Below are 12,026 nucleotides of genomic sequence, written 5' to 3' on the forward strand. Positions count from 1 at the left end.
AGCTTAAAGGGGTACTTCACTGGAAAAAAAAACATTTAAATCAACTGGTGCCAGAAAGTTAAACAGATCTGTAGATTACTTCTATTAAAACATCTTAATCCTTGCAGTACTTAGCTGCTGTATAATCCACAGGAAGTTCTTTTCTTTTTGAATTTCTTTTCTGTCTGACCACAGTGCTCTCTGCTGACACCTCTGTCCATATTAGGAACTGTCAAGAGCAGGATAGGTTTGCTATGGGGATTTGCTCCTGCTCTGGACAGTTCCTGACATGGACAGAGATGTCAGCAGAGAGCACTGTGGTCAGACAGAAAATATATGTAAAGGAAAAGGACTCCCTCTGTAGTATACAGAAGCTGATATTTACTGGAAGGATTAAAATTTTTAATAGAAGTAATTTACAAATCTGTTTGACTTTCTGGCACCAGTTGATTTAAAAAAAAAAAAAAAAAAAAAATATATATATATATATATATATATATATATATATATATACAGATAAAGAATAAGTGTTGTTGCTATATATATATATGTGTGTGTATATATATATATATATATATATATATATAATATATATATATGTGTGTGTGTGTTTTCCAGTGAAGTGTCTCTTTAACGTATATGTCCTCAGAACTGCCTGTACCTGCTGCACTGCAATTGTAAATAGACATACGTTAATATTGTGAATTATTCGAACTTACTTCAGCCTGTGCCATCTTTATCCTGCTCATGGCATCTCCCTCAAGATGAAGTTTATCATCCAGCAGAGGGCGATGTTTCTTAATAAAGTCAATTTTCTCTTCATGTCTTGTTTTCACTGCTTCAGTCTTTGCCATCAGATCCAGTGCTTTTTCTAGTTCTTGCTTTTTACATGAGATATGCCATTGTAGTTCAGAAAGATCCTGAGCACTGGCTTCATACTCTATTTACAGACAAGTGAAATGGTTTTTGTTATTACTATAACAATAATAATAATAATAAGCTTTTGACAGATTCACAAATAAACAATTAAAATCTGATATGATTGCAAAGTTTTGAAGCACTGTAATTTATAGGTAGTGTTTTATGTCTGAAGGTAAAAAAATTTATAATTTCCTTTAAAAGTGAATGTATCATTAGAACATTTAATATTTAGACCATGGTTTTATTATTATTACTAGCAGAGTACCCAGCTTTGTCTGGTCTTCAAAATCAACAATGACACACTTGTCCTCATATCCCATCCCTATATCCCAACCTCATAGCCCATCCTCATATCCCAACCTCGTAGTCCATCCTCACATCCATACCTCATATCCCATCCTCATATCCCATCCTTACATCCATACCTTATATCCCATCCTCTTAACCCATCCTCATATCCCAACCTCATATCCCATCCTCATATCCCATCCTCACATCCCATCCTCACATCCCATCCTCATATCCCAACCTCATATCCAATCCTCATATCCCATCCTCATATCCCAACCTCATATCCCAACCTCATATCCCATCCTCATATCCCGTCCTCATATTCCATCCCCATATCCCAACCTCATAGCCCATCCTCATATCTCAACCTCACAGCCCATCCTCACATCCATACCTTATATCCCATCCTCATATCCCATCCTTACATCCATACCTTATATCCCATCCTCTTAACCCATCCTCATATCCCAACCTCATATCCCATCCTCATATCCCATCCTCACATCCCATCCTCACATCCCATCCTCACATCCCAACCTCATATCCCATCCTCATATCCCATCCTCATATCCCAACCTCATATCCCAACCTCATATCCCATCCTCATATCCCATCCTCATATCCCATCCTCATATCCCAACCTCATATCCCATCCTCACATCCATACCTCATATCCCATCCTCATATCCCATCCTCATAAACCATCCTCATATCCATTCCTCATATCCCATCCTCACATCCATACCTCATATCCCATCCTCATAACCCATCCTCATATCCCAACCTCATATCCCAACCTCATATCCCAACCTCATATCCCATCCTCATATCCCATCCTCATATCCCAACCTCATAGCCCATCCTCACTCCATACCTCATATCCCATCCTCATATCCCATCCTCACATCCATACCTCATATCCCATCCTCATAATCCATCCTCATATCCCAACCTCATATCCCATCCTCATATCCCAACCTCATATCCCATCCTCATATCCCATCCTCATATCCCAACCTCATATCCCATCCTCACATCCATACCTCATATCCCATCCTCATAACCCATCCTCATATCCAATCCTCATATCCCATCCCATTATCCCAACCTCATATCCCAACCTCATATCCCATCCCATCCTCATATCCCATCCTCATATCCCATCCTCATATCCCATCCTCATATCCCAACCTCATATCCCATACCTCATATCCCATCCTCATATCCCAACCTCATATCCCATCCTCATAGCCTATCCTCACATCCATACCTCATATCCCGACCTTATAACCCAACCTCATATCTCGGCCTTTATATCTGAATCCTCATATCCTGTTTTTATATCCCCACCTCATAACCTATATTTTCAGTTAACATATAAGTAACGTGTACAAAGTATTATCAAAATATCTCCAGCCGTTTGGAAGTGATGTTGGAACATACATGTGTGGTGTCTCGGTATAGGACTGGTCCTGTCCCTTTGTCTGGAGTCCCCTCAGCCAGAGTCACTTCATGCTAATGGACTCTCCTGAAGGGCTAACCCCTAGTCGCCTCTTAATATGGTAATATTTCATGTATACATTTATTTATATATTTAATTAATCTAGGATACCTCTGTATAGGACCTTAGAGGTCACATGCCTTTAATTTATGTTATGCTATGGTTTAAGGACCTTTGGGTCATGTGATATACCCAGAGTTCCAGAGGTCAGGACTGACAGGTTTGGCTATCCAATGAGCTTTGTCACACCCCCTTAACCCCTTAAGGACTCAGGGTTTTTCCGTTTTTGCACTTTCGTTTTTTCCTCCTTACCTTTTAAAAATCATAACCCTTTCAATTTTCCGCCTAAAAATCCATATTATGGCTTATTTTTTGCGTCGCCAATTCTACTTTGCAGTGACATTAGTCATTTTACCCAAAAATGCACGGCGAAACGGAAGAAAAAATCATTTTGCGACAAAATCGAAAAAAAAAACGCCATTTTGTAACTTTTGGGGGCTTCCGTTTCTACGCAGTGCATATTTCGGTAAAAATTACACCTTATCATTATTCTGTAGGTCCATACGGTTAAAATGATACCCTATTTATATAGGTTTGATTTTGTCGCACTTCTGGAAAAAATCATAACTACATGCAGGAAAATTTATACGTTTAAAAATGTCATCTTCTGACCCCTATAACTTTTTTTTTTTCCACGTACAGGGCGGTATGAAGACTCATTTTTTGCGCTGTGATCTGTTTTTTATCGGTATGATTTTTGTTTTGATCGGACTTTTTGATCACTTTTTATTCATTTTTTTTAATGTATAAAAAGTGACCAAAATACGCTTTTTTGGACTTTGGAATTTTTTTGCGCGTACGCCATTGACCGTACGGCTTAATTAATGATATATTTTTATAGTTCGGACATTTACGCACGCGGCGATACCACATATGTTTTTTTTTTTTTTTTACACTGTTTTATTTTTTTATGGGAAAAGGGGGGTGATTCAAACTTTTATTAGGGAAGGGGTTAAATGACCTTTATTAACACTTTTTTTTTACATTTTTTTTGCATTGTTATAGGTCCCATAGGGACCTATAACACTGCACACACTGATCTCCTATGCTGATCACTGGCATGTATTAACACGCCTGTGATCAGCATTATCGGCGCTTGACTGCTCCTGCCTGGATCTCAGGCACGGAGAAGTCATTCGTCGATCGGACACCGAGGAGGCAGGTAAGGACCCTCCCGGTGTCCGATCAGCTGTTCGGGACGCCGCAATTTCACCGCGACGGTTCCGAACAGCCCGACTGAGCAGCCGGGATACTTTCAGTTTCACTTTAGAAGCGGCGGTCAGCTTTGACTGCCGCTTCTAAAGGGTTAATACCGCACATCGCCGCGATCGGCGATGTGTGGTATTAGCCGCGGGTCCCGGCCGTTGATGAGCGCCGGGACCGAAGCGATATGATGCAGGATCGCGGCGCGATCCCGCTTCATATCGCGGGAGCCAGCGCAGGACGTAAATATATGTCCTGCGTCGTTAAAGGGTTAATATATAAGGGGCTGCTGCCACTTAATTCACTCTCTTTAGTTCCGGACTATCAGAGCAAGCACAACTAATATCTCATCACCAATTCAAGGTAGGCCTGAAGCCTTATCTTCCGCAGCCACTAAACTGTGAGTCATCCAGCTCAAAACTACTAAAATCCTGTGTGACTACTGCAACTCAATTATCCTCAAACCAGTAGCACAGTGGCTAGCAAATCAAAGCTCATTGTACTTAGAAGTCCCAGCAAACCTGTGAGGAACCTGAACTACGGTCCTCTATACAAAGACTGTTTTGATACCTGCAGTTGCATAAAATATGCAGTAAAGTTTATTCCGGTTTTCATCAATATCTGCTGTGGACACTCCTTTATTTTCCCCTACCGTTTGTGGGACCCGAAAAGCACGCGAAAATGTCCGCGACCCACCCCTGGGGGTGGAAATCAAGTACACGTGTTGATGCCATGGCGGAACTTTAATCTTCTGCCGGTGTTCACTGGGGGACAAGTCAGAGCTGCACCGATGACGTCCTTCCGGCTGGCAGCCATTTTGTTGAAGCGTCCCATAAAAGAAGCCACGCAGCCAGACCTCTTGAGTCTCGAGATGGCAGCGAGGTGCACAGACATGGCGGAGCCCACCGCGACACGTGAGGAGAGCATCAAGATGGCGCCGGAGCAGAAGAAAGTTGCCGCAGCGCAACTTTTCCGAAACCTCGCCGACTGCTTGCAGCAGTTGTCCCTTGGGGCCGAGGAGGCCTGCAACCTACCACCGCTACCTAAGGAAGACGAGTGGCCGGCTACCCCGAAAGGGGCATCCCCAGGGACTCAGATACCCCTCATGTACTTTCCTTCGGACGACTGGAATGCAGATCCCCACGGAATTGGGCCGATGAGGCTACCTAAAACAGCCTTCGAAGAAGGATTCGGAGCACCCATCATGCACCCCAAGTATCTGCCGAGATCCTACTCTGATGTCTCAGCGTCTGAAAATGTGCCCAGGCCTACTCCCCCTGAGGAGGTTTGGCCTAACCAGCGGGCACCAACCTCAGCAGTGCCTAGGCCTACTCCATGCCCGGAGGTTTGGCCTGACCAACAGGCACCAACAGAAGTGCCGCGGCCTACTACGCTTAAGGAGGTGAGGCCGAATCAACCGCCACAAAGCGTGGTTCCAGTGACCTCAGCAGCGGCCATTAATTTGGTAGTGAGTGTGAATCAACGCTCACTAATGTCTCGTGGGACACTGCAATTCATCCTCTGAGAGAGTCCTCACCTCTCTCTCCTCGTTATATGTCTGAGAGGAGAAAGAATCCTGACAGCCGAGGGTGTCGGCTACAGAAGAAATCCGTTGTAAAGTCTTTTTGAGCTGCTGTTTTGCTTGTCATTAACTCTCTGGTACCCAGTACCTTGTTTTTTTTCCCTCTCATTCAACAGACTGTTCTGTTCCTGATGTAACTGGTTAATGAAAAGTGCCTGCCATGCAAGTTTCTGGTTCAGCAACGCAACCACTTAAGATTTTGCCCGGCCCTTGGCCGAGAGACTCCTGGTACAGGTTTACAGTAAGTTTCCTACTTCAAGTTTGGGCTGCGGCAAATTTTTCTCCGCAACACAAACTCATAGCGGGAAACTCAACGTAACCCGCCAGTGCAAATGTACCCTAAAAACACTAGACTACACTAACACATAATAAAGGGTAAAACACTACATATAGAATATCCAAGAGAAATACAGCTCACTCCTTCTATGCGCACACCTGTGTCACGGACCCGCCGGCGCCGCCCCGGCTTCTACAGCAGATCCAACACAAACGAATGTCCAGCACCAAGTATGCGGATAAAATCTTTTCGTTTATTGAATTTCACAGGACAAACAGGTACAATAAGTCTTTCTAAAGAAAGACTTATTGTACCTGTTTGTCCTGTGAAATTCAATAAACGAAAAGATTTTATCCGCATACTTGGTGCTGGACATTCGTTTGTGTTGAACACTACATATACACCCCCTTACACAGTCCCCCCTCCTCCCCCCCCCCCCCCCAATAAAAATGAAAAACATATTGTACGGCAGTGTTTCCAAAAAGGAGCCTCCAGCTGCTCCTTTCTAAAGAAAGACTTATTGTACCTGTTTGTCCTGTGAAATTCAATAAACGAAAAGATTTTATCCGCATACTTGGTGCTGGACATTCGTTTGTGTTGAACACTACATATACACCCCCTTACACAGTCCCCCCTCCTCCCCCCCCCCCAATAAAAATGAAAAACATATTGTACGGCAGTGTTTCCAAAAAGGAGCCTCCAGCTGTTGCATAACAAAAACTCCCAGCATTTCCGGACAGCCACTGACTGTCCAGGCATGCTGGGAGTTTAGCAACAGCTGGAGGCACCCTGTTTGGGAATCACTGGTGTAGAATACCCCTATGTCCACCCATATGCAATCCCTAATGTAGTCCTCAAATGCGCATGGCGCTCTCTCACTTCGGAGCCCTGTCGTATTTCAAGGAAACAGTTTAGCGCCACATATGGGGTATTTCCGTACTCGGGAGAAATTGCACTACAAATTTTGGGGGCTTTTTCTCCTTTTACCCCTTATGAAAAGAAAAAGTTGGGGGCTACACCAGCCTGTTAGTTAAAAAAAATGTAAAATTTTACATTAACATGCTGGTGTTGCCCCATACTTTTTATTTTCACAAGCAGTAAAAGCAAAAAGAGACCCCCAAAATTTGTAACGCAATTTATCCTGAGTTCGGAAATACCCCATATGTGGGCGTAAAATACTCTGCGGACGCACAACAAGGCTCAGGAGTGAGAGCGCACCATGTACACTTGAGGCCTAAATTGGTGATTTGCACAGGGGTGGCTGATTTTACAGCGGTTCTGACATAAATGCAAAAAAATTAATACCCACATGTGACCCCATTTTGGAAACTACACCCCTCACGGAACGTGACAAGGGGTATAGTGAGCCTTAACACGCCACAGGTGTTTGACAAATTTTCATTAAAGTTGGATGGGAAAATGAAAAAAAAAAATGTTTTACACTAAAATGCTGGTGTTACCCTAAATTTTTCATATTCACAAAGGAAAATAGGAAAAAAGCCCCTCAAATTTTGTAACACCATATCTTCTGAGTAAGAAAATACCCCATATGTGGATGTAAAGTGCTCTGCTGGCGCACTACAATGCTCAGAAGAGAAGGAGCGCCATTGGGCTTTTGAAGAGAAAATTTGTCCGGAATTGAAGGCCACGTGTGTTTACAAAGCCCCCATAGTGCCAGAACAATGGACCCCCCACATGTGACCCCATTTTGGACACTACACCCCCTATGTAATGTAATAAGGGGAGCAGTGAGCATTTACACCCCAGGTGCCTGACAGATTTTTGGAACAGTGGTCCGTGAAAATGAAAAATTGTAATTTTCATTTGCACAGCCAACTGTTCCAAAGATCTGTCAAACTCCAGTGCGGTGTAAATACTCACTGCACCCCTTATTAAATTCTGTGAGGGGGAGGTAGTTTAAAAAATGGGGTCACCTGTGGGGGGGGTCCACTGTTCTGGCACCACGGGGGGCTTTGTAAACGCTCATGGCCCCTGACTTCCATTCCAAACAAATTCTCTTTTCAAAAGCTCAATGGCGTTCCTCATCTTCTGAGAATTGTAGTGCGCCAGCAGAGCACTTAACGTCCACACATGGGGTATTTCCATACTCAGAAAAAATTAACAAATGTTGGGGGTCATTTTCTCCTATTACCCCTTGTAAAAATGTAGAATTTGGGGGGGAAAAATGCATTTTATTGAAAAAAAAAATTTTTTTTCCTTTACACATCCAACTTTACCAAAAAGTCGTCAAACACCTGTGAGGTGTTATGGCTCGCTGTACCCCTTGTTACGTTCCATAAGGGGTGTAGTTTCCAAAATAGTATGCCATGTGTTTTTTTTTTTTGCTGTTCTGGCACCATAGGGGCTTCCTAAATGCGACATGCCCCCCAAAAACCATTTCAGCTAAATTTGCTTTCCAAAAGCTAAATGTGACTCCTTCTCTTCTGAGCATTGTAGTTCGCCTGCAGAGCATTTTACATCCTAACATGGGGTATTTCCATACTCAGAATAGATTCCAAATTTGGGTGGACATTTTCTCCCATTACCCTTTGTAAAAATGGTAAATTTGGGGGAAAAATGCACTTTAATTAAATTTTTTTTTTCTCATTTACACATCCGACTTTAATGAAAAGTCGTCAAACACCTGTGGGGTGTTAAGGCTCACTGGACCCCTTGTTACGTTTCTTGAGGGGTGTAGTTTCAAAAATGGTATGCCATGTGGTGTTTTCTGCTGTTCTGGCAACATAGGGGCTTCCTAAATGTGACATGCCCCCCAAAAACCATTTTAGCAAAATTCACACTCCAAAATCCCATTGTCGCTCCTTCCCTTTTGAGCCCTGTACTGCACCCGCCGAACACTTTACATACACATATGAGGTATTTCCTTACTCGAGAGAAATTGGGTTACAAATTTTGGGGGTCTTTTTCTCCTATTACCACTTGTAACAATTCAAAAACTGGGTCTACAAAAACATGAGAGTGTAAAAAATGAAGATTTTGCATTTTCTCCTTCACTTTGCTTCTATTCCTGTGAAACACCTAAAGAGTTAACACACTTACTGAATGTCATTTTGGATACTTTGAGGGGTGCAGTTTTAATAATGAGGTCATTTGTGGGGTATTTCTAATATGAAGGCCCTTCAAATCCACTTAAAACCTGAACTGGTCCCTGAAAAATTCCGATTTTGAAATTTCTTGAAAAATTAGAAAATTGCTGCTGAACTTTGAAGCCCTCTGATGTCTTCCAAAAGTAAAAACATGTCAACTTTATGATGCAAAAAAGAAAGTTGCAACATCACTCTTGGTCAAAAAATGGAGGCTCTTAGCGCACTTTTTGATCAAAATGCGCTAAGAGTCTAAATTTTTTGACCAAGAGTGCTGTTGCAACTTTCTTTTTTGCACATTTTGTATTTGCCACAGCAGCGGGCACCTGTGTATTAGGTTGTTGTGCTGGCTATTTTTCCTTTTGTTTTAACTTTATGATGCAAACATAAAGTAGACATATTGTATATGTGAACCAATATATAATTTATTTGGAATATCAATTTTCCTTATAAGCAGAGAGCTTCAAAGTAAAAAAAATGCAAAATTTGCAATTTTTTTATCAAATTTTTAAATTTTTCACTGAGAAATGATTCAAGTATCGACAAAATTTTAACACTAACATAGAGTAGAATATGTCACAAAAAAACAATCTCGGAATCAGAATGAAAAGTAAAAGCATGCCAGAGTTATTACTGTTTAAAGTGACAGTGGTCAGATATTCAAAAAATGGCCGGGTCCTTAAGGTATAAATGGGCTGGGCCCTTAAGGGTTTAAGGTACTCTTCCAGCTCCTCTCGGAGTAACATTTCTATAACCTCTCACTAGCGCCTACAGGGAAACATTCCTCTCAGATACCAAGACTGACTTAATCCAATATATTGTACACATAGTACACCATATAACTCTCATTAGTGTACCTTCCAATAAAGTTCAGTACACATAATTCCAAAATATAGCTCACAAAAAACAACAAAAATATTTCTTAGGGACTGTAACATGCTATATTCCAGTTCCATACTACTGTTTATGCACTAACATGTGTTCTTTTGTCCTTTATGTGTTCAGGATGCTCTTCCTGGCCAGAAGATGCTCCTGAAGCACACTAAAATGCACGTATCCAGAAAGGTAACCGTATGTAAGTGTTATCTAAACAGAGTTCTAGGGGTAAGAGTGTAATACCTATAGACCCTAGTAGCTAAGGCATTTGTCAGAAAGCCTCAGGCAATCCAATCTGAAACAAGTAGGTAATAAATATGTGGTATAATGATAATGCGGTATAGAACAAAATAGTAAGTGAGATTGTTCTTCTGGTCATTATACATACTTCTAGTTGTATATTAGTCTATTTGTCAGTCAAGAAAAGAAAAAAAAATAATAACATATCAATCAAATGTTATTCGGTATTAAATTTCATGCATAGTCAATAGGGGCATAATAAAGTAAAGTCAAATGGAGATACTAAAAGGATATATAGTTAAATCCATACCATCCTGTTCGTGATATACTCTCCAACACTTCTGTTGTATATCAGTTTTAGAGCTTGTATGGACTCTTTGTTGTTATTCATCTACAGCCTGATTAAGAACATTCTTAATTATGCCCAGGACTGTTTTGGACTTTATCATTCTGTCCCTCTGTCTTTGGGGACCTTCGTCGAGCACGACTTATTTTAAAGTAAGGGGGTTTGGGTGTCCCTGTACAGGACTTGGTCCTGTCCCTTTGTCTGGAGTCCCCTCAGCCAGAGTCCCTCCATGCTAATGGGCTCTCATGAAGGGCTAACCCCTAGTCGCCTCTTAATATGGTAATAGTTCATGTATATATTTATATATTTAATTAATCTAGGATACCTCTGCATAGGACCTTAGAGGCCACGTGCCTTTAATTTATGTTATGCTATGGTTTAAGGACCTTTGGGTCATGTGATATACCCAGAGTTCAGGACTGACAGGTTTGGCTATCCAATGAGCTTTGTCCCACCCCCTTAATATAAAAGGGGCTGCTGCCACTTAATTCACTCTTTAGTTCCGGACTATCAGAGCAAGCACAACTAATATCTCATCACCAATTCAAGCTAGGCCTGAAGCCTTATCTTCCGCAGCCACTAAACTGTGAGTCATCCAGCTCAAACTACTAAAATCCTGTGTGACTACTGCAACTCAATTATCCTCAAACCAGTAGTACAGTGGCTAGCAAATCCAAGCTCATTGTACTTAGAAGTCCCAGCAAACCTGTGAGGAACCTGAACTACGGTCCTCTATACAAAGACTGTTTTGTTACATGCAGTTGTATAAAATATGCAGTAAAGTTTATTCCGGTTTTCATCAATATCTGCTGTGGACACTCCTTTATTTTTCCCTACCGTTTGTGGGACGGTTGGCGGTAGAGTTAACAAGAGAGGGTTAATACCAGCATACCCTACACTGTTACCTGCACCACCCAGTTACCACACATGCAGACACACACACACATACACATAGGGGGAGATTTATCATTGCCTTCCTGACATTTTATTGGCTGGAATTTGGCATTAAGTTTTTGAGCAGTCAGTTTTTGCGTAATTTCAAAATAGACAACTTTGGAAAAAGTGACTATGAAATGCAGTGCTTCATTCTTGACTGTGCAGTGGACAAGATTTATTTACGGTGTCTTTTTTAAAAAGGCACAAAAAATATGGCCCCCAAAAAAAACTCAAATTTATACCCCTTTTGTTTTGCCTTAGAAAAATGACATCCTACAGCAAGTTCTGAGGTGATTTCTCATTTCTGCAAAATTTATCAAAGTCTTGCACAGTTTTGATAAATTTGGTGGCACATAAGCCAAAAATACAGCAACAGAGAAAAGTCTGTGAAGTGGCTGCACAGAGATACATATTGATAAATTTCCCCCATTGAGTACTACATATCCTGCTAGAGCAGTCAAAATGAGCTTATATGTCCAGCTCGGACTTCCAGCTTTTCTATATATACCTGCACCTGGAAGAGATGAAATCATTCATCATTACAGGGTGGGCATGGTACTGACAGCTCTATTGTACTGCTGGGTGCCTAGGTGTGGTCAATGACCACTGCATGTGGGTGGGGTTTTATCTGCACCATGAGATCATACCCTATTTAAATTGTCCATCTTCTACAGCACACACTGTGTGCTGTGCTGCGGTGATCCTCCCAG

The 12,026-nt window shown here is 41.6% G+C and overlaps 1 protein-coding gene across 10 annotated transcripts in view; it reads right to left on the reverse strand.

The window, feature by feature from the left end:
* The window catches only part of CCDC178 (coiled-coil domain containing 178), a 372,333-nt gene that overhangs the window by 261,087 nt on the left and 99,220 nt on the right, over positions 1-12,026 (reverse strand). For all 10 annotated transcript variants that reach the window (XM_056521798.1, XM_056521799.1, XM_056521800.1 and 7 more), the window contains exon 6: positions 699-919. In XM_056521798.1, the coding sequence (XP_056377773.1) occupies positions 699-919 (221 nt within the window). The remainder of the gene's footprint in view (positions 1-698; positions 920-12,026) is intronic.

Source organism: Hyla sarda, chromosome 5 (assembly GCF_029499605.1).
Source record: "Hyla sarda isolate aHylSar1 chromosome 5, aHylSar1.hap1, whole genome shotgun sequence".
NCBI classification, from domain to species: Eukaryota; Metazoa; Chordata; class Amphibia; order Anura; family Hylidae; genus Hyla; species Hyla sarda.